The following is a 26,890-nucleotide window of genomic DNA, read 5'->3' on the forward strand; positions in this document are numbered from 1 at the left end:
TCTAGGTTTTCTCCCCTGTGCTCTAGCAGGTGCTGCCTCACCTCATTCGATCAGACCCCGGCCACATAGGCATCCTGAATGAGATCGTCGGTGATCTCAGCAGCAGTTCTGTCTGTACAGGCACAGGCTCTGCCCAGAACCCTTCATGCTTGGATGTAAGCTCTACAGGACTCACTGGGCAGTTGCCTTCTGGTTGCTAGCTTGTTCACACATCGTTCGTAGAGTCCTTTCAGCACCTTCATGGCTGCGGTGTAGGTGGCTGCATCCTGGATGCTCTCGTAGACCTTTGGGGTCACCATGAACATCAATACTAGCAGTCGGTGGCCGTCTTCCTCTACAGCAGGGTCAGAGAGTTGTAGGTAACCCTCGAAACACCTCACCCAGTGCTTGAAGTCATTCGGGGCAGTAGCTGACTGCGGGTCGATGTTGAGGCGTTCCGGTCGCAGCATACGCTCCATCCCTAGAAACCTTTTTGGTTAATAAAATTGTAGTGGATGTCAAAAGAATCAAAGGCTTGTTGATCCAAACCAAGGCTTTTATTAACCAAAAGACTGGAACATATCACATGTCGGTCGACCAGTCCAGAATGACCTGGTCTGGCTAGGAGGAACCCTTTAAGACCTGCCAGTAGGCGTGGCTACGCTCTCAGCCAATCACAGCCATCCTATACTACAATATACACATATATACATCGGTGATAGAATCCGTAGTATCACACTTACTTTTTGTGCACTATTATGTTTCTATTTTATTTTATTGTAATGTCCTAAGATGGTTATGATATGAATGTTTGCACCATGATGCTGCTACAAAACACCGAATTTCATGACTTGTTCATGACAATAAATCTTGATTCTGAGGTGGAAAAGTATTAATATCTTCAGCCTGCCAAACCAAAAGTCTGTTTCACTTGTGGTTATCTCTGGGATGGGTGGGAGTGAGAGAGAAAGGATATTAAAGTAAAAAAGAAAATGGCTTTAAACCCAATATTTTCTCAGATTTTATTTACTTTGTTTATTTCTTTAAAATATTTTATTAGTTCCTAGATCTGTTTATTGCTGAAGAGCATAAATGTTTTCGATTTGACTCTTCTGATAGCGGTATTGTTATTTTTAGCAATGATTAAAGAATGACAACATGAAAATCACACAATAGTCGGGAAGAAAAGTACTTGTGAATAGTCATTATACTTCACATCATCTGAACTCCAAATGCTTCACATCAAATAAAATTTAGAGTTTTACAAGATTCTGAGAGGCATAGTGGGCAGTCAGTACCTTTTTCTAAGGGTAAAAATGGCAAACACCAGAGGATATCTATACAGAGTGAAGGGAGGGAAGTTTTGGGGAGACATCAGGGGTAAGTTTTTTTTACACTGAGAGTTGTGGATCCTTGGTGGTGGAAGCAGTAACATTCGGGGCATTTAAGAGACTCTTAGACAGGCACATGGATGTAAGAAAAATAGAGTATTATGAAGTAGGAAGAATTCAGCACTTTTTTTGTAGGGATATATAGGTCGGCACAACATTGACGACTGAAGGGCCTGTACTATGTTCTAATGTTCTATGTTAATAAACCTCCCCCTAAGGAGGCATAAGCCATAAATTATTTGTATTTAAAAATAAAAAATTTGATTGCAGCCATCAATCAATCATTCCAGTTTCCCTCTGCATCTAGTTGAGAGGACATCTGGGTATGAATTTGCCCATGTATAGGAGACAAGCACCCAGTTGCTGGTCATTCTTGAACAAGTTGATGACCACCTTGAGCAGAAATCGTCTCAAATCTGATTTGACTACTTTCCTCCTCACAATGAGTACTTAAGAGCATATTGTGAATAATCTATTGGATGATTCATGAAAAGCAGACTTCTTGAAGTCTTGATTACTTTCTCCATTTCCAATCAATGCTGACAAAACAGAATTATCAGGTCATACTTGTTTGTTGAAAAAAGCTTGCTCATAAATTTGCTCTTCTATTTTCAGGGGCTATACAAAAATAATTTATTAGCTGGCAAATATTTCAAACATGTTAAGGTTGTTGAAATTATAATGACTGCAGATCGTGTTGCTTTTCCTTTGTTAAAAACCTTTAATAGCCAGTGCCCATAATTTTTCTCGCTCATTGAAATCTTTGCATTATTTTTCTCACATCTCCATGTTAATTTGATCTGAGTGATTTGGAACACCAGATTTTGGCAAGAAGCTTCAACGTTTGTGTTTCTCTTGAGATTTTTGAAGTTTTTATGGTATGTTAGTTGAAGATCCTTGGCTGTACTAACACAGATTAGTTCAAAGTTTATGAACTGATTTATTTGACTGTGAAGTCCACACTTAAATGACCTAGCACAACACGCTATTCACTTAGAGAGAAATACGGCATTACACGTCTGAAAGATTTTTCAGTCAAACAAGAAAACCCTTCAGAAGCTTTCTCATCCTGCGTAGAGAGAGCAATGAACAATGACCACATTTGACTAAAGGCATACGCTAAAATTCTATCTACATTTAAAATATAAACAGTAAGTAACCAAACAATTTCAAATTGTTAAGAAAAGTATACAAAAATATTTCCTCATGAGTACCTTTAAAAGCTGTTTAGTTAACTATTAATAACAATTGAGTAGTGTTTATTAGTCTGGTTTGTTAGCAAACGAGTCCCTAAATAAGAAATTTGGGGTTTGAAATTTAAATGCAAGAAAACATGGTACTTGGTAGACAAAATGGTCGAATTATAAGGAGTGGAACCAGAAGGCAACTGTAATAACATTGTAACTTGTAATCATTACATCCAAAGGTGGTGATTCACCTATGACATTTACATAGTTACAGGGAATAAGACAATTATTAAACACAGATTTGTATAATGATTGATACAAGGCCATGTTAAATCCTGTGACTATGCAGATAGATTATAGATGTAGGAGCAACATTTTATGCATGCAAAAGTCCCATTATTGTCACGTAATACAGTGCTATATTTAGAATGGAACATACGTGAAATTCTTTGACTTTTGTCTACTGTAAAGCTGACAGAGTCGCCACTTTGCCTCTCTCAAAAACCTACAGCACTTGGTTTTCCTAGACGGTCTCCCCTCCAAGTACTGACCAGCCCTGAGCCTGCTTAGTTTCCGAGGTCAGACAATCTCAGGCATATTCAGTCTATTTGGTGCTGTAATACATGTAATGCTGTGGCTTCACTTTGTGGCCAAAAATAACATCATTCAAATCACACAAAATGTTTGAGCTTGTTAGAATCTTGCTGTGAGTAGATTAGTGGCTGTGTTGCTTCCTTCATTGTAAATGTATGGGGCATTATTGCACTGAATGTAAATGCAAAATGGAAGTCAAGTGTTGGGCTGTGTAATCTGGGGGGGGTTTAATCAATTGCATGTCCTCCCCTGTTCTTGTATCTTGTAATGTCTTCTTTTGGAGAAGCACATCTAACTTGGCCTTTTATGTTGTCCTGGTCTGTGCTTCAAGCATGAACTGGTTGTAAATTACATATTCTTTGCATGTAAATGATTTTGAGTTTTTTGTTAAGCTTCAAATTGATAATTAGCCTTGATATTCTCAGGGTGTGTTAATATTTGAGAATGTGATCTCGTCAGTCTGAATATTTTAAAATGGACTTTTCAATGTGTATGTTGTCATTAAAGGTTTTCTTTTGCTGTATTTAGGAGAAGAGGCACAGCTATTGAGGTTGTCATTAATGCAGTTGTTCAACAGCAAAACACTTGAAACCCTAAGAGATTATATTGACAGGTAGGTAGCTTTGTAAGTTAATTAGACTAATTGTGAATAATTGAGTTACGTCCTTATTAGCAACTATTTCAATAACTTTGAGTCTGGTGTGATATTTGCATTTAATAGACTTAAATAAGCAGTGACCTCTCCATCATATGGACAGAAGTTGATATGTTTATTGATTGCACAGTTAGATTTCATTCACAACTCCAACAAATAAAGCAGTTCATTTCTGCTCAACGCAATGACGCAACATTCAGGTGTGGACTAGTAAGTGGCAACCTTGTATTTGTGCCATTAATACCTGGTGGTCACCACCAATAGATAATCTCCCTACCTACTTTTGATCTTTAATGGCATTGGATTGTTGAGTCCTCTACCATCAATATCTTTGGGTTCACTATTGACCATGTACTCAACTGAGAACATAATACCACAGCTATGCAAGTAGGTCCAGAGCTGGGTATTCGGTTGAAAATAACTCTCAACCTAGTACCCAAGCCATTCCAAGTGTGGAGTATGATGGAATTCTCTTGCCTTGACAGTGTAGCACCAACAATTCTTGAAATTTGACACCATTCTAGTACTTGACTCCATCAACTACCTTTAACATTCAGTCCTTCCACCACCTGTACACAATTCCATAAGGGGGTACTATTTACCAAATGCACTGCAGCAATTTACCCAGGCTACTCTAAAAGCACCATCACTACCTCTGCCACCAAATGGGATAAAGGCAATCCAGTGCATGGCTACAATGCTGCCTGCAGGTTCTCCCCCTAAATTTCAACAGGATCCTGAAATGAAAATCTATTCTGGTACTTTTTTTGCTGGACGAAATCCTGGAACTCTCTACCTGCCCAATGGCACTCCAGGAGTATTTTCAACGAAGGGACTGCAGCAGCTCACTATGCTTTCTTTCACGTATTCTGGATTGGGTAATAAATGCTGACCTTGCAAGCAGTGACCAGATACTGAAAGTAAATAGAATAAAAAATAAGCTGATATTGTTCTGTTAAATGTTCCTTGGTTTTTAAAACTTCACATTTTTCCCCACTGCGAATTGACTGTGATTTCTCCATACCTAGTCAGGATCCAATTGTAGGGGCAACAATGAATGTGTATAGCATCTTTCTATGCTGGTAATGGCAGTTGTGATGGATTCCTGTTTACCAATAGCAGCTGTGCATTTGGCTTTGCCCTCATATGTCACTGAAACAGGCAGAGGCAAGGTTGTCCTTCAGATTTAGCATGGGGTCTGGTCTCTGATACTTTTCAAATTTGGAATGATCTGCCATGTTTGTAAAGCATCAACATCCCCATATCCCTATTCCATTCAGAAGGATGGCTATTCTGAGATATCTGAGGTATTCAGATTTGATGGAAACTTTGCCTCCCAGGAATGATCAATTAAACACTGAGGTGCCCCTCTTCCACTTTGCTTAGTGGAATTAATTACCAATAAAATAACCTGGGATTTAAACAGATGAGAGAGCTGTTTCTGCTTGGGCAGTCTTGGTATCTTTCCCCATTATAACTGGAAGCTGTTAGCTGTGGAAGATGCATTCCAAACAAAATTGGTCTGAGATGAGCATTCACTTAATAGTATGCTTCACATACAAGGCAGTCTGCCTCGCCTCCCTCTTGTTTTGCGCAATAGCCTTCAGGAAGGTTAATTTGTCTGAGGAGCTACATAAGTGACCTATTTCTGGTGCTTCTGAAAGTATATTTCTTAATATGCATTAATTACTTTAAAAGGTGAAGAAAATAATAACCAGCCATTGATAAACCAAGCTGAGATGATTGAATATTATTTGCCATCAAATTCTTAAAATTCAAGATGAAATTATATTAATGGTTGAAAATCTGATGAGATGCATTTTAGTTTTAATTGGTAAATCTTTGAACTTGTGAGATGTATTTCAAAATGAATATTTTTCCAAATGATAACACTTCTTTTGTTTAGAGTATGTACAAGGAATCTGAAGGACCTTGCACAAAGGTAAGAGTACAAATCTGAATAATCTCACATTTATTTGGTTAAAAGATGTTGTAAATTTTCCAGTCATTTGATTCTGTAATGCTCGGTCTCATTTATCATGTGTTAAGTATTGGGAAAGGTTAATTTACTGACTGGTACATAGTGTTCCAAACTATTTCTTTAAAAGGGCAGCACAGTTAGTGCAGCAGTTAGCATGATGCTATAACAACACCAATGACCCTGGTTTGAATACCCCACTCTCTGCAAGGAGGTTGCATGTTCTCCCCATATGGGTTTTCTCTGGGTACTCCCAGGTTTCAAAGACATATGGGGTTGGTAGGTTAATTGGTCACATGGGTGTATTGAGGTGGCATAAGCCAGAAGGGCCTGTGACTTCTTTTTAAACAAATTAATATTCTAATTGCATTTCTGCTTAGATATAATTGGAATAATTTCTCCAAATGAGATCTCTATATCATGTGGAAAGTATAAATCTAGGAAGATGCATTCCAAATAAAATAACTAACTGGATTTCTTTTTGTACATTTTCCTCCGTTTCCCTTGTATGTGGCACAGTTGACAATGCTTCAATATATTAATAATTTGCATAATGTCCATTTAAATTGTTTTCTGCTCATCAGTCAACTTGGTGCGTGCTCCTCAATTTGCCAATTGTGACAATTTAGTAAAAAAATGTTTCTGAAAAGCCTATTGCTGGGAATTCATAAGGAGATAGAAGTGGAAGAAGGTGGAATTTTTAAAAGCTAGTAGGGCTGGAGGAAGGTTTTTCATTGTAGTTGCAGCTTCAAATAGCATGGAAGAAGATGATCTCCTCTTGAGAGACAAAATATTGGATAAAGTAATGGAAAAGTTAGTGTGACACAAGGGGTTTTGAAGGAAATAGTTTCAGGAGCTGTTGGTGGAATTTTATCAAAACTGAGTTCTGGGAGGGTGCCAAAAAATTGTAAAATTGAAGAAATAAGCTCCTTGTTCAAAGAGGGGAGACAAAAGTGGGCAAAAACTTAATTTCTCCTGTTGTTAAGATGCTGGAGTGTATAATAGAAAAGCTTAAGGGTGAATAGATATCACTTAGTGAAAAGTAAATCATGTTTTACTACTTTGAAGATGTAATAAGAGTCTGTACATGTACAGGGGGAAGCTATCAGGGCAGTGGTTTTGGATTTTGAGAAGATGCTTGACCAGGCTGGTGGACAAAACCTCATCATGTGGTATGTTTGTATGGATTGAATGCTGGCAGGTTATAACTAGTGGAATGCCCAAGGATCAGTTCTTGGCTCTTGGTTGTTTAATATTTATATTAATGACTTGGAGGAGGGAACAAAGGTGCAGGATATCCATGTTTGTCAATTACACTGAAATAGATGAGACTCCATGTTGCCAAGGGGATGTTTGGACTCTGCAATAGGATATAATAGGTTGAGTTAATGGGCCAGAAATTTGGCAAATAGAGTTTAATGAGCTTGTGCACTTTGATAAAGAAATCAAAAGGCAGACTTGTCTAAATAGAGAGGAATTAATGTTGTTCAGAGGGGTCTAGTGTTCATGAGCAGATAGCAAGCAGGTCCATCAAAAAGGAAGGTAAATGACATATTGGCTTTTATTGCAAGGAGTTATAATTTAGAAATGGGAAATTATTGTTAGAAAAAAAAGTCTAAGTTATTGGTGAAGCCACATCTGGAGTACTGCTCACCTTCATTTATGAAAGATGTATTGGAGCTGAAGACTAATTCCTGGGAGAGAGAATTGTCCAATAACAAGAGGTTAAAGAAGTTAGTTTGGAGTTGAGAAAACTGGGGTGCGAACTTAACTGAAATATGGAAGGACCCAAGAGAGCATTACAGGGTAGATTTTGAAATGTTTCCACTAGTGGGAGAGTTACAAGATAAGGTGGCAGTCATTTAAAACTGAAGTGCAGAATTTCTTCTCTGAAAGGGTGAGTTAGTGGTTCGTAGGGTGGCTATGGAAAAATACCATTCTTTCAAGGCTGTTAGACATGGATTATAAGTACTGGCCTTGTGTGACGTGGGACTTTTTAAAAACAGTAAAACAGTCCAACAACAAACTGCATTTAAAAAATAATGTTAAAAATAAGGTTCTTCTAACCTTTTTTATTTGTTACGATGTAGTTAATGCCTTTTCATCACTGGATCTCCAGCCAAAATAAATAAGTGTTCTGCATTCACAGCTTCAAAGGTGTCGCAACTAAATTGCACCTTTTGTGCTGTGTCTTGATATTAGCTATTTCTTGACAACCCTTCCTGGTGAATCTACTGTGTAATGTCACTTTAATGCCAATTTAAAAATAAGGACTCCAAACAATGCTTGTTTACTTTAGTATCACTTAGATTTTGTAAACTTTTTGCACCCTACAAGAATTTTGCCGCCCAGGCTGCTTTTTCTAGCCTGAGAGAAAAGCTGCAGGGTGGCACAAAAATTATTCTTGAGCTTCACTGCAGCGGATGCATTAGTTAATGGAAGCAGGGCAAAATAATGGTGAATTCTTCTTCCATAATGTGTAAGTGAGATGAGGTTCAAGCAGTAGGATATGGAATAGAGCCCAGAGAGGCAAGTGAGTTCCGAGCAAGAGCAGTAAAGGGGGAAAGCAGCAAGGACAGCTGTATAGATGTCATCACTCATTAAGGCAAAAATAGCTCCTGAATTCTCAAGTCTTGTTTAATTTTTACACATTTATATACACTGATATTCTTGCTCACTTTAACAGTAAAACAAGCAATGGTCTTCTACCTTATCCATTGCTAGGGTAAAGCCAAATGTAAACTTAAACAAATTGTATTTCTCCTGGGTAGTATAAAACCCAGTGGCATGAATGTTGTATGTATTTCCAAAAACCCCTACCCTGACCTGGTCCTACAACTGTCCTTTACCTGCTTCTATTCTCACTTTTCTCTCAAACGTTTCCCATCCCTATCTTCCCCCAGTGGTCTCCTTCCCTATCTGCCTCTCCTAGCTTTATTTGTCAAATGTCCCATCGTTATTAGGCTCCTCCCCCTCCTTTTTGTGCTTGCTATGTCCCCTTCCAACTTTACTCTAAATAAAGGGTTCCGACCTGAAATGTTGACTGCCCATTTCTCTCTGTGGATGCTGCCTGACATGCTGAGTCCCTTCAGCTTCTCATTGTTTGCTGAAACAATTTTCATATGTCCTGGTAAAAATTGGTCATAATCCTAATTAGGCCTTTTTGAACCACATTCATTTGCTGTAATTGAGCTTTGATCTGTTTTTACATATTTTATTCCATCACCAGAGAGCCTGTAGTGATTTACGAAATGTTCAAACGATTGGCTACAGAGATTGTGCTTGGTATTTTTCTTAACGTGGATGCAGAAGAATCTGCAGCATTCTCCAGACAGATTACAGAGCTTTCAACACAGCACTGGCATGGTAAGGCTTCTGTTGCACAAGAAAAGGTTGCAACTAAATAAAATCAGAGATCTGCAGAATACTGCATCGGAGAAATATCCACTTGCCCATGAATAATTCTTCACTGTTGCTTTATTCATCTAGTCCAATTTCCTCACCAAACTGGTTTCATATCCCTCAAGTGTAAGTTGTCTCTTTCAAACTTTTTCTAGTTTTTTAAATTGTTTTAATATTTTTGTTATGTAAACTTTAACATTTGATACATTGACTTCTTTCTTAATGGAATGCATTTGATATCGTTTCATCTATCTGTTTCAATTGCTGATCTACAAATGTTTGCCTTATCTCCGTGAGGCCTGCACAGTGTTTACTTTATTTTAAATTATGCTTACCTTTTCTCCTTGATTCAAGTTATTTGTTCAAGCTGAATATCCTTTATGTTTTCCTTTTAAACAAGGTTGAATAAAATGAATGGACTTTACTGAATCACCAACGAATTAAGAAACTCCTTTAAAGAGCCTTTTAATGCCAGCTTGCTGTTACTTCATAACTTGTTCTCTTGATCATCTTAATGGACTTAAACTGCATTGAAGCATTATGCAGAAGGCCAGTAAACGATGATTTTGGTGCTTTTTAGAGTGTGTGTAAAATATGAGTTTTTCAAGCTTTGTTGGGACCAAGGTAAACTGCCTCAGGATCTTCGTGATGCCACCATCATCACCCTGTACAAAAACAAAGGCGAGAAATCAGACTGCTCAAACTACAGGGGAATCACGTTGCTCTCCATTGCAGGCAAAATCTTCGCTAGGATTCTACTAAATAGAATAATACCTAGTGTCGCTGAGAATATTCTCCCAGAATCACAGTGCGGCTTTCGCGCTAACAGAGGAACCACTGACATGGTCTTTGCCCTCAGACAGCTCCAAGAAAAGTGTAGAGAACAAAACAAAGGACTCTACATCACCTTTGTTGACCTCACCAAAGCCTTCGACACCGTGAGCAGGAAAGGGCTTTGGCAAATACTAGAGCGCATCGGATGTCCCCCAAAGTTCCTCAACATGATTATCCAACTGCACGAAAACCAACAAGGTCGGGTCAGATACAGCAATGAGCTCTCGGAACCCTTCTCCATTAACAATGGCGTGAAGCAAGGCTGTGTTCTCGCACCAACCCTCTTTTCAATCTTCTTCAGCATGATGCTGAACCAAGCCATGAAAGACCCCAACAATGAAGACGCTGTTTACATCCAGTACCGCACGGATGGCAGTCTCTTCAATCTGAGGCGCCTGCAAGCTCACACCAAGACACAAGAGAAACTTGTCCGTGAACTACTCTTTGCAGATGATGCCGCTTTAGTTGCCCATTCAGAGCCAGCTCTTCAGCGCTTGACGTCCTGCTTTGCGGAAACTGCCAAAATGTTTGGCCTGGAAGTCAGCCTGAAGAAAACTGAGGTCCTCCATCAGCCAGCTCCCCACCATGACTACCAGCCCCCCCACATCTCCATCGGGCACACAAAACTCAAAACGGTCAACCAGTTTACCTATCTCGGCTGCACCATTTCATCAGATGCAAGGATCGACAATGAGATAGACAACAGACTCGCCAAGGCAAATAGCGCCTTTGGAAGACTACACAAAAGAGTCTGGAAAAACAACCAACTGAAAAACCTCACAAAGATAAGCGTATACAGAGCCGTTGTCATACCCACACTCCTGTTCGGCTCCGAATCATGGGTCCTCTACCGGCACCACCTACGGCTCCTAGAACGCTTCCACCAGCGTTGTCTCCGCTCCATCCTCAACATCCATTGGAGCGCTCACACCCCTAACGTCGAGGTACTCGAGATGGCAGAGGTCGACAGCATCGAGTCCACGCTGCTGAAGATCCAGCTGCGCTGGATGGGTCACGTCTCCAGAATGGAGGACCATCGCCTTCCCAAGATCGTATTATATGGCGAGCTCTCCACTGGCCACCGTGACAGAGGTGCACCAAAGAAAAGGTACAAGGACTGCCTAAAGAAATCTCTTGGTGCCTGCCACATTGACCACCGCCAGTGGGCTGATAACGCCTCAAACCGTGCATCTTGGCGCCTCACAGTTTGGCGGGCAGCAGCCTCCTTTGAAGAAGACCGCAGAGCCCACCTCACTGACAAAAGGCAAAGGAGGAAAAACCCAACACCCAACCCCAACCAACCAATTTTCCCTTGCAACCGCTGCAATCGTGTCTGCCTGTCCCGCATCGGACTGGTCAGCCACAAACGAGCCTGCAGCTGACGTGGACTTTTTACCCCCTCCATAAATCTTCGTCCGCGAAGCCAAGCCAAAGAAAAGAAGAAAATATAGCAAGGCAGTGGCTGGGCCAGCAAAGACGTGATACAAAAAAATTGTTTTAAATGCATTTCAGGGGCATTTACATTTTTAACAGAGCACATAGGTTTAAAATGCAGCTAGATGGAATGAAATTGATTATTGGAGAACACTGGTGTTGTGAATTGGGTAGTGACTGTGCTTTGAAATGTATATGAGAATTGAGTAAGGTCAGAAACTGAGTAAATATAACAAGTAGAGGAGGTTAGATCAGGTCAAGTCACCTTTATTTATCATTCATTCCATGCTCGCACAGTAAAGATGAGAGTGTTTCTCCAGGACCACGGAGCATATTTACATAAATATGTCAGTGTGGCGGCCCGCCACCATGGAAATCGAGCCGGCACATCGTGCAGCATGCGCAGTAGTAAACTGCAGCATTACACACTGTAACGCGTCCCTTAACACAGCGAACCGGCGCGGTTGAAAGCTGGAGCAGTACAAAACCAGCAGCCCTAAAATGGCCCTGGCCAAGCTGCACAGCTAACAGATCAATAAAAAGCTGGGGAAGAATGCAAGAATGTTCCCACCCGCTCTTGTTATTCATGCAGCTGATGTCAACCAATCAAACAAATGGCGGGAACTCCAACTCTATATAAGGAGCCTTTCCAGTCTCAATAAATCTCAGAACTTAACATCCAACACTGCGAGTGTGTATGTTTCTTTGTAGCAGTTGGCTACATTCTTCTTTCTTCTTTGGCTTGGCTTCGCGGACGAAGATTTATGGAGGGCTACATTAGAATATAAGTTAAACACATGGAAATATTGAGATGTATACAGTAAAAGATCATGGTACATTTATCCACATGTGTTCTGGGAATTCAGGAGCCTGATGACTTGGGGGGGGTGGGGGGGGAGCTTTCCCAATCTGGATGTAAGGGCCTGATTCTTCCTACCAGATGGCAGAAGGGAGAACAATTTACATGAGGGGTGTGTGGAATCTTTACAATGTTTTTTGCCTTTTGCCTGCATCAAATATTGTAGATGTTTTTCATGGTAGGAAGAGACCCCCCCCCCCCCAATTATCTTTTCCGCTGACTTCACTATCCTCTGCAGGCTCTTGTGGTTCGAGGTGGTACAGCTTCCAAACCAGGTGGTGATGCAGTTGCACAGGATGCTCTCAATACATCCTCTGTAGAATGTAATGAGGATGGAGGGTGGGAGATAAACTTTCCTCAGCCTTTGCAGCAAGTAAAGGCGCTGCTGGGCTTTCTTGGCTATGGAGCTGGAGTTAAGGGACCAGGTGAGATTCTCTGCCAAGTGCACTCCAAGGAAATTAATACTCTTGATGACCTCAATGGTGGAGCCTCAATGGTCAGCGGAGACTGATCCCCACAAGACTTCCTAAAGTTGACAACCATCTCTTTTGTTTTATTAACGTTCAAATACAGGTTGTTGGCTCTGCACCAGTCTGATAGCTACTGCACCTCATCTCTGTATGTTGACTCATCATTCTTACTGAGCAGGCCCACCACAGTCGTAACATCAGTAAACTTGATAATGTGGTTCGAGCTGTGTTTAGCTGGACAGTCGTGGGTCAACAGAGTGAACAGCAGTGGTCTAAGCACACAACCCTGGGGGGGCCCCTGTGTTCAATGTGACGATCTTGGAAGTGTGTTACTGATCCGGACTGCTTGACCTCTCCCCGACAGGAAGTCAAGGATCCAATTGCAAAGGGAGGAGTTTAGGCCCAACAAGCTTAACTTCCTTATCAGGTACTTGTAGATGACACTTCCCAGCTTCTAATATTTCCCAATCTTAAAACATGTCATCTTCGAAGAAACATAAGCCTCAATATTTCAAATTGCATCTTATTCATCCAAATAAATCAAACTTTGTAATTGCAGCTGTCGGTAGCTTTAATTTTCATTGATTAAAAGCAAATAAACATTTTCATAGCTTCGCACTTCATAATGATGAGTAAAACAAACCATATTGTAAATGATAATGATACTCAATTTCAAAAAATATAAATGAATTAAAATGATGATGAATGATTAATAATAAATAATAATGATGGTGAATTCAAAAAAAGTTTCTCTAGTGAGCTTTTACCCTCCTTCCATGGTATTCCAAGAATGAGAACAAGCTCCTTGTACCCTCTAATTTTACAACGTACGATGTTATAGTAACTATGGTAACACTACAAAAACAACAATCTTTCTTGAAGGGAAAGTCATAAAACAACCACAAATCATAAACACAAAGTATGATTGTGTTGAATGTTGAACTGAATTCGATAAACACCATTCAAATATATGAGTCCTTATTTTCTAGGCGGGTGAGGGCTAGATGGAGGGCGGTGGTGATGGCATTGTTCGTAGAGCAGTTGGATCTGTATGTGAACTACAGGGGGTCAGGGCCCCATGACTAGTCTCTCTCAAAGCACTTCATGACAATGGACATCACTGCCTCCGGGCAGTGGTCATTGAGGCAGAATACAGAGGGCTTCTTTGGCACGGGAACAATGGTGGCGGCTTTGACGCACATAGGGACCATGGCGCTTCTCAGGGAAATGTTAAAGATGTCAGTGAGAACATCAGCTTGCTGAGTCACACATCTCCTGAGCACTTTTGCCGGGAATGTTATCAGGTCTAGCAGCTTTTCATGGGTTGACCTTGCCTAACTCTCTCTCCACATCGGCTACAATTATCACACAGCACCTGGTGATAATTGTACTACATATGATGGTAGTAACACTGAGAACCTGCATCAAAGGCAGTGATTTAGTTTGGATAACAGATAAGCCAATTACAATAAAGCTCTGATGATCCAGCAACCTTGAGACTTTGGTTCTGGATTCTCAAACTTTCCATATTATTGGATGTTATTCTTCTAATACTGCACCAGCTTCTTCAATTAGCTTTTTGAAGATGTGCACAACAGTCTGATCAAATGTTCCAATGAACTTGCTGAGTTCAAAAGGGAAATGAAACCTGATGAGCCAGATGCTGAATCATTGAGATTTCCAAACAATGTGATAATGGATGTTGCCCTTTCAAGTATGACAGGAAACTCCAATCAAAATCAACATTGCTTAATGATGCAAGAAGTGGCTGGATAATTGATGACGATTATGAAGGAGGACATGGGTTATACAAAATATCAAGAAATTAATCAGCTATGTAGAAAATCAGCAAATGAGATTTAATCTGAGAATATGAATAAGTGGTCATGTAGTTGAGGATGGTGTGCAAAATAATCAATATTAGCATATGGAAAGGAATGTTGGAAAACTGTGGCCTTGGAGTGTCCCGGATGACAACTGGATAGGTAGATAAGAAGGCATATGGAAATGATCTCCTTTATTTGCTGTAGAATATAAATACAAGAGATCTTGTGTCTAAAACAGCATTAAATATGTCAAGAGTGCTGCACTATATATATGTAATTTACATCACCACTTTACAGGAAAGACGTAATTGCACTATAGTGACTGTTGAGGTTCCAGGATTTGAGGATCAGAATTAGAATTTATTGTCATGAACGAGTCATGAAATTTGGTGTTTTGTGGCAGCATCATAAATGTTTATAATATGAATGTTTGCTCTAACAACATTATTATAAAAAAATAATAGTGCACAAAAAGTAAGGCTGTGTCTGATTCATTGGGGAAGAAGTTGTCCTTGTGCCACTGTCCTTGTGTCTTTAGGCTCCTGTAGCTTTTTAACCAATGGTAGCAGAGTGAAGAGGGCATGGCCTGGGTGCTGGGGTCTTTGAAGATAGAGGCTTTTTTTAAAGACACTGCCTCCTGTAGATGTCATCTGTGGAGTGAAGTCTGATGTCTGTGATGTTGCAGGCTGAGTTAACAACCCTCTGGAGTTTATTTTTGTCCTGAGAGTTGGCACCTTCATACCAGGCAGTGATGCAACCAGCCAGAATGCTCTCCACTGTACACCTGTAGATATTTACGAGAGTCTTTGGTGACGTATTGAATCTCCTCAAACACCTCACAAAGTATAGCCACTGTGATTGGACCAACATGCAGTCTCCAGGACAGATCCTCAGGGATGTTGACACCAAATTTGAAGTTTCTGACCCTCTCCACTACTGAGGCCTTGATGAGGACTGGGTCGTGTTCTGCTGACTTCCTCCTGAAGTCCACGATCATCTCCTTGGATAGAGACAAAGCGAGTGGAGTTAATGGAAAAACCAGCTAGCTAAGGTCATTTTTCTTTCAGGTAAAGGAGGCTGACTGGATATTAATGCAAGATCTATAAAATTACGAGACAGCGTCTTCCCCCACCTCCAACCCCATCATGGTGGCAGTACCTATATTTTGTGGTTTTGCTGATGGAAGTGTCTGCAAAGGAGAATAATCCATAATCAGTAATAAGCCGGGGGCCTTCAAAAATCACCCAAATGGTCTTTTCCTGATGATCAGAGATATTTTAAAAATTATTGAAATAGATCTTGAATATCAAAATTATATTTAAACATGTTAACTGGTAAATTATTATTTTTTTAATTAACTGGAAAATACTTTTTATTTCTTCTCTTCTTTGGCTTGGCTTCGCGGACGAAGATTTATGGAGGGGGTAAAAAGTCCACGTCAGCTGCAGGCTCGTTTGTGGCTGACAAGTCCGATGCGGGGCAGGCAGACACGATTGCAGCGGTTGCAGGGGAAAATTGGTTGGTTGGGGTTGGGTGTTGGGTTTTTCCTCCTTTGCCTTTTGTCAGTGAGGTGGGCTCTGCGGTCTTCTTCAAAGGAGGTTGCTGCCCGCCAAACTGTGAGGCGCCAAGATGCACGGTTTGAGGCGTTATCAGCCCACTGGCGGTGGTCAATGTGGCAGGCACCAAGAGATTTCTTTAGGCAGTCCTTGTACCTTTTCTTTGGTGCACCTCTGTCACGGTGGCCAGTGGAGAGCTCGCCATATAACACGATCTTGGGAAGGCGATGGTCCTCCATTCTGGAGACGTGACCCATCCAGCGCAGCTGGATCTTCAGCAGCGTGGACTCGATGCTGTCGAGTTTGGCAATAAATGGACAATGGGTATGCTCCAGCTGATTTAAAGCTGAAGGTTTGGATGCGAAGTGCCTCTGTTCCCTCAGCTCAGCACAACTGGACTCTATTCTCAGTTTAGTGGTAACGCAGAAGGTCAGGGGCACTGTTATCTGAGTTTTGGGTGCTACTGACTTTCAATCTCATGTGTGCTGGCAGGGAAGTCTGCTGCATGAAAAGGACCTTGCTGGCAGGTCTCACTGAAAGTCTGCTGAAGCATGTTTTGGTTCTCTGATTTTTGTTTTAAGACATTCCATGTTATTTGATTAATAGGACTGATCTCTGCTCCAGTCAATGTGAAAATGTCAGCATGGTCCTCGGGATTTTCTCAGGCTCTGGAAGCCAAAGAAAAGTTGCTTAACATCATCAAAGAGCGTCTCAAGAGTGATAATGAAAGGTGAGTCTTTTAACAGGATGAGGTGAATTCCTTGTTTATTTGTTCTGAGCTGTGTTGTTTCCACATCTTAGGATCCTAAACATTACTCAAGTTCAAGTTTACTACCATCTGACTGCATATCAGATGAAACAGCATTTCTCCAGACCATGGTGCACACACATCACACAGAATACAAAGCTCATAATTCTAACCACATTTATCTGAGTACAGTAAAAATCCCTGGCATCTGGCATCTGTGGGGATTGTTAGATGCCAGATAAGTAAATTTCTGGTTGCTTGAGATTGCGTGTTGAGTGATTAGTGAACTAACAGCGTGCCAATTTTAAACTTGGATATTATTAACTTTGTTTCCAGCAATTATTTTGCTGGTTGCATGAGGTTGCTGGGTGCTTGAATTTCAGATTAAAAACGATTTTACTATGTATATAAATATTTTTGGATGATTTATTTGGTTAGAGGATACTGTTCATCAATCTCACAGACTGTGGGAAGAAGCTATTTCCCTGCCTGGCAGTCCTGATTTTGATGCTCCTATATCTCCTTCTTGATGGCAGTAGGTCAAAAATACTGTGTGCTGGATGGAAAGGGCCCTCTAAACTACACTCCTAGTTATGTTGTTACGAGCCGAGAGGACCCCAAAACCGAGCAGCAATAGATATTCACCAAGACAAATGGTTACTTAAACAAAAGTTGCTTTTAATTAACTTTTCCCTTCAATACACTTTGGAGCATAAGAGACCATTTTTCTTTTGGCCATCTTGAGCTGTTAGCAACCTTTTCAAAACGCTGAAAATATGTATCTATATCTCCCTCATCAAAAGGAGGACCTAGCCAAAAGCCTCCTCCCCAGGAGTTACAACCTCAATTCTCTTACCTCCCTCCATCTCAATTTTTAACTTCTCTAATTGAAACCATCTGTCCCTTTCAATCTTTTCCAAGTCATGATTTCTTTGTTTTTCATCATCCTCCCTCTGTTTTTCAGTTTCCTCTGCCTCATATATCCTCTGTTTTTCATCCTCCTCTCTTTGTTTTCCAGTTTCTCTTTGTTTTCCAGCTTGATCTGCCTCATATTGTCTCTGTTTCTCAGCCTCCAACATCCTCCATTTCTCTCTTTCCTCTTCCACCCTCAATTTCTCCAACTCCAATTGCAACTCCAAAGGTCTATCCTCAGAAAATTTTCTAAGTCTTCATCAACAAATTTTCCCTCACCTACAGAATATTTCACTATAATCCTCTGTATTTGTATTTTCCTCATCCAATGCTTGACTTCAGTTGGCTTTAATGCCTTAGAAATAACCATCAGTTCCTCTTTTCACCTGCTCTGCAGCTCTGCAGGTGATGGTTGTGACAAAAATGTATCAACATCCATTGCTGCTGTTTTTCCACACACAAACTTTAAATTAGCTTGGAAAAACTAATTAACTAATAAATCACAAAAACTCCAAAAGTTTAAGATCCCAAACTCCAATTTTCAATTTGAAAGGACAATCTCCCAAAAATTTTATGAGCCCAGAGGACCCCAAAACCCAGCAGCAATAGATATTCACCAAGACAAATGGTTACTGAAACAAAAGTTGCTTTTAATTATCTTTAAAAATGAAAACAGGATCAAACTTTAATTTATCACTATTAACTTAACTAACCCAACTTAATCCCCTTCTAATTCTAAGTGCATGTGTATGTAATGTGTATGTACACATTACAATTGTACTTTCAGAAAAGTATCTTGATTCGCAGTCCCATCTCACTTCTCCTCCAAGTTCACTGGTATCAGGCAATTCTAATACTGTGCACAGAATTTAACATCTATGAAGTTCATCAGGCTTTGATACTTGAAAGGTAAATGGTTACTGCTCAGGAAGGTTCTTGTCAGTTTTCTGAGAGAGATTTGTGGTTCCTGGACTCAAACTGATCCCTTTTAATCAGCAATGTTAGTGTCTTTCCGAAGAAACCTGCCCCATCAGGGTTTTCCAGATGATAACCTCTTTCTTTCAGGTCACCACAGAGTTCCTTTTTGTTTCCCTTATTTCAAGTGCAACATTAGGCAGCAAGTCCTCTCTTGTATGGACTACAAAGGTTTTGACCAGGCTGAACTAAGCACTCACAACCCATCTACAAATGGGTTTTTTCCACAAGCTTGTCAGCTTGTTATGTTCCATTCCCAGCTCTCTCTCTCTCTCTCTCTCTCTCTCCCCCATCACAGAGAAAAGCCTGTTTGACTCTCTCTGCCTGCAAAAAACCACACGACCCTCTTAAAACAACACTCCCAGATGGCCTGCGGCTCCAAACCTACTCCTCCAAGTTCTTTCATCTGTTGCTTTTCAAAACAATAATTCATTAATGAAGTGTCTTGGGCACTCTCCAAAGCTCTTGCAAAGGCTCTTGGAACCGCCCTGTCAGGCTTGAGCAGAGCTTCACTATTTTAAATGAGATCTGTTTTGAAGTGTTTGTATGTGCCCTACAGTAAAAGACCTGCCCTGTTTTAATTGTCACATCTGTCACAATGTCGATAGCAGAAAGGGAGATCCCAGCAGTGATCTTCTCGGATGTTTTGAAGATCCTTTGTATTGACCTCTGATCTGATGCTTTGCAGTTACCTTACCACACAATGACACAGCCAGACAGGATGCAAAATCAGAGGTTTGCAAACTTTTTCTTTCCACTCACATAACACTTTAAGTCATCCCTTATTAATCACAGAGCACCTATGGCATTGGGATGACTTAAGGTGGTATATGAGTGGAAAGGAAAAGTTTCAAAACGACTGCTCTAAATAGTGCTCCTATAAAACGTGATCAAAATGAGAGCTAATAGTCTCCCCAACCTCATCCTTCTTAGGAAGTGTAGATTCTGCTGATTAATGAGGATTTATTGTGGGTCCAGGATAGGTCGCCCAGTATATGCACGCCAAGGAACTTTGATTCTGTCATGGAGAGCACAATGAAATGTCATGGAGAGTGGTCCTCCTGAAGTCCACAGTCATCTCCTTTGTATCATATGGAATGAGGGTTACTCTGTAAATCTAAAACTTGGCTTAATTAGGTATATAATGATGTTTTGTCCAAAAGGAAGTATTTGATAAAGAAGCGCATGTCGAACTATTCTGCAATACACAAACATACTGGAGAAACTCAGCAGGTCACGCAGATCCATAGGAAGTAAAGATGATCAATATGAAGGGCTCAGGCAATAAAGCATCGGTTATCCTTTGCTTCCTATAGATGCTGCATGACCTGTTGAGTTTCTTCAGCACATTTGTGTATTGCACTCGACCCCGGTATCTGCAGACCTCAATGTTTAACTCCACTATTTTGTTTGTTGGCACCTTCAGTGGCATCTAGTGACGTTCACAGGGACTGTTGAAATCCTGACTTCTCGGAGTTGGTGTTTTGTACTCTTTGTACAATGACAATTCTGCACTGTGGAATTTTATTTTAATTAACTGTTGAAACAAACACTCACTATTAGAAGTGCAATTTAAAACCTTATATTGGGAAAAGACTCAAACCAGTAAAAACCCACTGACACTAATGAGACTTTTTGGTGAATCATGGGATATTGGACTTTGTCCTTTAGAACCATGTAGTCCTTTGACCAACATCCCTCTGCAGCTACCATACAACAGAAAAGCTTTGTTTTTTTTTCATTTTATTTGTTTCTGGTTAAATAAACTACAGCTATCAACTAAATTTTAAGTTTATGACACATTAGTATGTTATCATTAAATTGCTAGCAGGATAAAAATGTAGACAGAGGTCAGTGTTAAATACCATAATGCCTGGTTACTATAATCAACGGAAAGTGTAGATAATTGGAGAGCAGGAAATGGAGTCTGAGAGAGCTGGGGAGAATCTAGCTGTTGGTGAGCATGGGATTCATGAAAAACTAGTACTGCTAATAAGAGGAGGAAAAGGTCTTTAACTCATTGTCTAGGAACCAACTGAATAAAAATACTGGTCCTTTATCACCATTTACCTGTCTTTTATCTATCTTTTGGTGTCTTATATCATTATAGAAAAACTTTCTCTCAGTTGTGAAAGCTGAGGTAATCTTAAGAATCAATTTTTTGGAGTGAATTTTGTTCAACTAGACTTTATTTGAAAAGGATGTTTCTTGATTTTACTACTAAATGATTTGGCTACGATTTGCTCCTTTGTTCTGGATTCCCTCAAAATATCCCTTCAAAGGCTTTCTCTTTCCCAAGCTGTGGTGTCCAGAATTGAATATCGTACTCCAGATAGGGAGTAACAGAGAATCAGTCCAATATGACTATTTTGTTCAGAGTATCAAGTATCTTTAGTGGAGAACCAAGATTCAGCTCATTACTGGATTGTGAGTCTGTGGTGAATGTCTTCCAAGCTGCCTGTCTCCCCTCTGGCAAGTCTCGCTGTACTAACATTGGCTGTGCATTATCTCTACTGTTAAGGACACTCCCCTTGGATATAACTGTATATGCATCTATTGTCTTTCATTATTGTACCATAAGTTTCTGCTTATATAAAAGCCATGATTATTGTTTGACCATATCGTCTTTGTCTACTTCATCAACTGGCACTTCAATTTTATTAGCAGAGAGTTCAGGTCCGCGTAACGTGCGGGAGAAGAATGCCACAGTGTTTCATCTGCCTCTTGAATGTTATTGTAATTAATTAATGAATAGTGAAATTATTACCATTCCATACTATGTTACAGTATTTTAGTAATATAACTGGTTTACAAATGTATAAATAAATTTACTTTGTGATTTAATCGTAGCCCTTTTGATTAAGGGTTCCTGCCAAGGCATCAGTTTCCACTTGGAATGGGACATCCTCGTCAATGGACGAGAGTGCAGCTCTGGCAATATCAGCTTTAATTCTCTCGAAAGCCTTCAAGGCCATTGGAGAGAGAGGAAAAGATTTAGTGTCAAACAGAGGGCGTGCCTTCGTGGCGTAGTCCCGAACCCATTTGCAGTAGTAGGAAAATAATCCCATACACCTTTTAAGGGTTTTTGCTGAGTTTGGGGGTGGTAACTTCTTAAGGGGGGGCCATTCTTTCCAGGTCGAGGCGGATTTCGCCCTTGCGGACAATGTAGCCCAGAATGAGTAGCTCTGTTGCGTTGAACACACATTTGCCCTCGTTAAATGTAAGGTTGAAATCTTTAGCTGTTGCTAAAATCCAGTGGTAGCTCCAGAGAAATTTTCAACCACTGGATTGCTTGTTTCGATTACTATATGGCTCGAAACAACATAGTCGACGAGGCGATACAGTGGGGCCACCTGAACTCTCTGCTGGGTGAGGTCCGTTTCGTCATAACGCAAGGAGCTACCACTCTGGCTATAGCCTGGGAACGTCTGACTACTTACTATGCAGCGCCACAGAATGTGGTGCTTGCTCGACACAGGCTGACATAGTCATTAAACATCTCATTATATTTCGATTGCTTGCTAGATACTAGTGTATTTTGGCTGTTAGAGTATCTCAAGGCCAAACATGGTATCCATGTATCGCTTGCTTCAGTCTTTCCTAGCAGCTGTCCTTTTGATTTTAACCCTTCTTCTGCCGGGAGAGACTGTGGTAAATGTCTGCCAAGCTGCCTGTCTCCCCTCTGGCGAGCCTTGCTGTACTAACATTGGCTGTGCATTATCTCTACTGATAAGGACACTCCCCTTGGGTATAACTGTATATGCATCTATTGTCTTTCATTATTGTACCATGAGTTTCTGCTAATAAAAGCCATGATTATTGTTTGATCACATCGTCTTTGTCTACTTCATCAACTGGCACTTCAGAGTCAACATGTATTTCATCAATAAGCATTATGATCATTGCCACACATTTCAGAATTTGCATCATTCCATTTAAAATGATACTGAGTTGTACATATTGAAATATCCAGTTTCAAGGCCAATCAGTGTTTCATCTGCCTCTTGGATGTTATTGTAATTAATTAATGAATAGTGAAATTATTACCATTCCATACTATGTTATGGTATTTTAGTAATATAACTGGTTTACAAATGTATAAATAAATTTACTTTGTGATTTAATCAGTTTCATCTGCAAAATGAAGGATGTACCATTCCCAGAAAGTACCAGTGCAGCACAGCATCTCCTCCTCTTTATTTCAGCGCTAATTCCAAAGGCACTTGCATCATTGATGACTTCCTTTACAATTGAACTCGCTGGATCAAACAAGGTACCCCTATCTTCTGTACTATTTTTGACATTGATCAAAGTTGAGCAAAAATAATCTTTAGTTGTTATTGATCTAATGAAAGTGTTGATTTTGATGTGCTGCTACTTTTGTTTCTTTTGTAGTCTGAACATTATTTTTGCAGAGTCTGACTTTACTGACTGTTAAATTAGTTTAGCTGTCTGTTCTTTCTATAATATTTTATACTCTTGTAGCAGCGGCTACACTGCTAACTGAAGGATCGTACAACCAGACGGGTTGAGTTCAGTGAGCAAAACTGATTTATTGAAGGCTGCCTGGCTGGTCTTATACTCCCAGCCCGGACCTGGCTGAGAACTGCACTGGGGGGCCCCGACGTCACCAGGGCATCACGTGGGTCCCCAAGTGCGGGCTTCTGAGCCTGGTGCCGAGGTCGGGAGGAAACCCCCAATGGCGCCATTTTGGCCGGCTGCCCCGCCGCGTGTGTGACAAGTGGGGCTGGTTCGCCTGCCTAATGGCGTACCGCCACACTCTTTCCATTAGACTGCCTCTTTCTCCTCCATTCCATAGATCTGCCTCAGTGGCCAATATGAAGGAGTCTCCCCAGACCTCCCATGTCCCTTAATTAAAAATTAATGTCTGATTAATAATTATTCAGGATCTACTGCATATACTATTTACAAATGAGTTTAAGAAGGTACATTCTGTTCATTATCATTTCTACTGTATTGTATTTAATTCCTGATATTATCCTGAAATTGCTGTTGTTATTCTTGGTTCATGTTTGTTTTTCCCAGAGATTCATCTGATAATTATAAATTTAGTCAAGGAGCTAGGATTTGGAAAATCCTCTTGGAGAAAAGAAGAGAAAGATTAGAGTTTTTAAAGAAACATTGTGGAAAGGGATTCAGTACTTTTGGGCCAATGCATCTGAAAGCTAATTGGTATATTAAGATGGATATTAAGTCTAGGATCTGCAATGGTCAGAATTGCAATAGCATAGAAACCTAAGAATATGTTTAGCCAAACAAAAACTAGACTACACCCAAAATTAGCTCGTGAAAGGTATGTGGATACATTCAATAATCCTGTGCTCACATTAAGATGTTACATTTAAGTGGATCACTATTTGAAAAATCAATGAGACGATTTAAAATATTTTGTGTCAAATCACTTTCAAGATACTACCTCACTTTTTTCTTTTGCACTACTTTTTTAAAATGTAATTTATAGGAATTTTGCATCTGTACATCCATCAAAGCAACAAACTTTGTGACATATTATTGACTAAATTCTGATTCTATTTGTTACCTTGATGAAGCGCTCAAGCCTGAAATGTTGGTTATGTATTTTTATCCTTGCTATATAAGGTACACTGTTTGACCTGCTGAGTCTCGCCAGCATTGTGTTTTTACTGCCTTACTTTTCGTGTACTATTTTTTTTTATATGTCATAAGATGGTTATAATATCCACGTTTGCACTATGATACTGCCACAAAGCACCGAATTTCATGACTTGTTCATGATAATAAATCCTTATTCTGATTACTTCAACTACGGTGCCTGCAGACTTTTGTGTTTTACTTCTGATTCTATTTGAGTTTGCCTTCCTTTTTTTCTTATCTGAAATCCAACATTGGGTACCAAAAGTGCCATTGAAGTAACTAAAAATTATATTTCATGTATCTGCATCAGGGTTAGCGCAAGAAATTCTGGATCTTGAATAACACCAGCAGAGATGCTTATACACATTCTTTGGCTTGGCTTCGCGGACGAAGATTTATGGAGGGGGTAAAAAGTCCACGTCAGCTGCAGGCTCGTTTGTGGCTGACAAGTCCGATGCGGGACAGGCAGACACGATTGCAGCGGTTGCAAGGGAAAATTGGTTGGTTGGGGTTGGGTGTTGGGTTTTTCCTCCTTTGCCTTTTGTCAGTGAGGTGGGCTCTGCGGTCTTCTTCAAAGGAGGTTGCTGCCCGCCAAACTGTGAGGCGCCAAGATGCACGGTTTGAGGCGTTATCAGCCCACTGGCGGTGGTCAATGTGGCAGGCACCAAGAGATTTCTTTAGGCAGTCCTTGTACCTTTTCTTTGGTGCACCTCTGTCACGGTGGCCAGTGGAGAGCTCGCCATATAACACGATCTTGGGAAGGCGATGGTCCTCCATTCTGGAGACGTGACCCATCCAGCGCAGCTGGATCTTCAGCAGCGTGGACTCGATGCTGTTGACCTCTGCCATCTCGAGTACTTCGACGTTAGGGGTGTAAGCGCTCCAATGGATGTTGAGGATGGAGCGGAGACAACGCTGGTGGAAGCGTTCTAGGAGCCGTAGGTGGTGCCGGTAGAGGACCCATGATTCGGAGCCGAACAGGAGTGTGGGTATGACAACGGCTCTGTATACGCTTATCTTTGTGAGGTTTTTCAGTTGGTTGTTTTTCCAGACTCTTTTGTGTAGTCTTCCAAAGGCGCTATTTGCCTTGGCGAGTCTGTTGTCTATCTCATTGTCGATCCTTGCATCTGATGAAATGGTGCAGCCGAGATAGGTAAACTGGTTGACCGTTTTGAGTTTTGTGTGCCCGATGGAGATGTGGGGGGGCTGGTAGTCATGGTGGGGAGCTGGCTGATGGAGGACCTCAGTTTTCTTCAGGCTGACTTCCAGGCCAAACATTTTGGCAGTTTCCGCAAAGCAGGACGTCAAGCGCTGAAGAGCTGGCTCTGAATGGGCAACTAAAGCGGCATCATCTGCAAAGAGTAGTTCACGGACAAGTTTCTCTTGTGTCTTGGTGTGAGCTTGCAGGCGCCTCAGATTGAAGAGACTGCCATCCGTGCGGTACCGGATGTAAACAGCGTCTTCATTGTTGGGGTCTTTCATGGCTTGGTTCAGCATCATGCTGAAGAAGATTGAAAAGAGGGTTGGTGCGAGAACACAGCCTTGCTTCACGCCATTGTTAATGGAGAAGGGTTCAGAGAGCTCATTGCTGTATCTGACCCGACCTTGTTGGTTTTCGTGCAGTTGGATAATCATGTTGAGGAACTTTGGGGGACATCCGATGCGCTCTAGTATTTGCCAAAGCCCTTTCCTGCTCACGGTGTCGAAGGCTTTGGTGAGGTCAACAAAGGTGATGTAGAGTCCTTTGTTTTGTTCTCTGCACTTTTCTTGGAGCTGTCTGAGGGCAAAGACCATGTCAGTGGTTCCTCTGTTTGCGCGAAAGCCGCACTGTGATTCTGGGAGAATATTCTCAGCGACACTAGGTATTATTCTATTTAGTAGAATCCTAGCGAAGATTTTGCCTGCAATGGAGAGCAACGTGATTCCCCTGTAGTTTGAGCAGTCTGATTTCTCGCCTTTGTTTTTGTACAGGGTGATGATGGTGGCATCACGAAGATCCTGAGGCAGTTTACCTTGTTCCCAACAAAGCTTGAAAAACTCATGCAGTTTGGCATGCAGAGTTTTGCCGCCAGCCTTCCAGACTTCTGGGGGGATTCCATCCATACCTGCTGCTTTGCCACTTTTCAGTTGTTCAATTGCCTTATATGTCTCATCCAGGGTGGGAACCTCATCCAGCTCTAGCCTTAGGGGCTGTTGAGGGAGCTGGAGCAGGGCGGAATCTTGGACTGAGCGGTTGGCACTGAAAAGAGATTGGAAGTGTTCTGACCATCGGTTGAGGATGGAGATCTTGTCGCTGAGGAGGACTTTGCCGTCTGAGCTGCGCAGCGGGCTTTGGACTTGGGGTGAGGGGCCGTACACAGCCTTTAGAGCCTCGTAGAAACCCCTGAAGTCGCCAATGTCCGCGCTGAGCTGGGTTCGTTTGGCGAGGCTAGTCCACCACTCATTTTGGATCTCCC

The 26,890-nt window shown here is 41.0% G+C and overlaps 1 protein-coding gene across 9 annotated transcripts in view; it reads left to right on the forward strand.

The window, feature by feature from the left end:
* The window catches only part of LOC138757675 (uncharacterized), a 124,035-nt gene that overhangs the window by 51,505 nt on the left and 45,640 nt on the right, over positions 1-26,890 (forward strand). For all 9 annotated transcript variants that reach the window (XM_069925409.1, XM_069925417.1, XM_069925427.1 and 6 more), the window contains 5 exons: positions 3,680-3,764; positions 5,713-5,748; positions 9,014-9,150; positions 16,772-16,895; positions 22,929-23,073. In XM_069925409.1, coding sequence (XP_069781510.1) covers positions 3,680-3,764; positions 5,713-5,748; positions 9,014-9,150; positions 16,772-16,895; positions 22,929-23,073 — 527 coding nt within the window. The remainder of the gene's footprint in view (positions 1-3,679; positions 3,765-5,712; positions 5,749-9,013; positions 9,151-16,771; positions 16,896-22,928; positions 23,074-26,890) is intronic.

The sequence above is a fragment of the Narcine bancroftii genome, chromosome 1 (assembly GCF_036971445.1).
Source record: "Narcine bancroftii isolate sNarBan1 chromosome 1, sNarBan1.hap1, whole genome shotgun sequence".
Lineage (NCBI taxonomy): Eukaryota > Metazoa > Chordata > Chondrichthyes > Torpediniformes > Narcinidae > Narcine > Narcine bancroftii.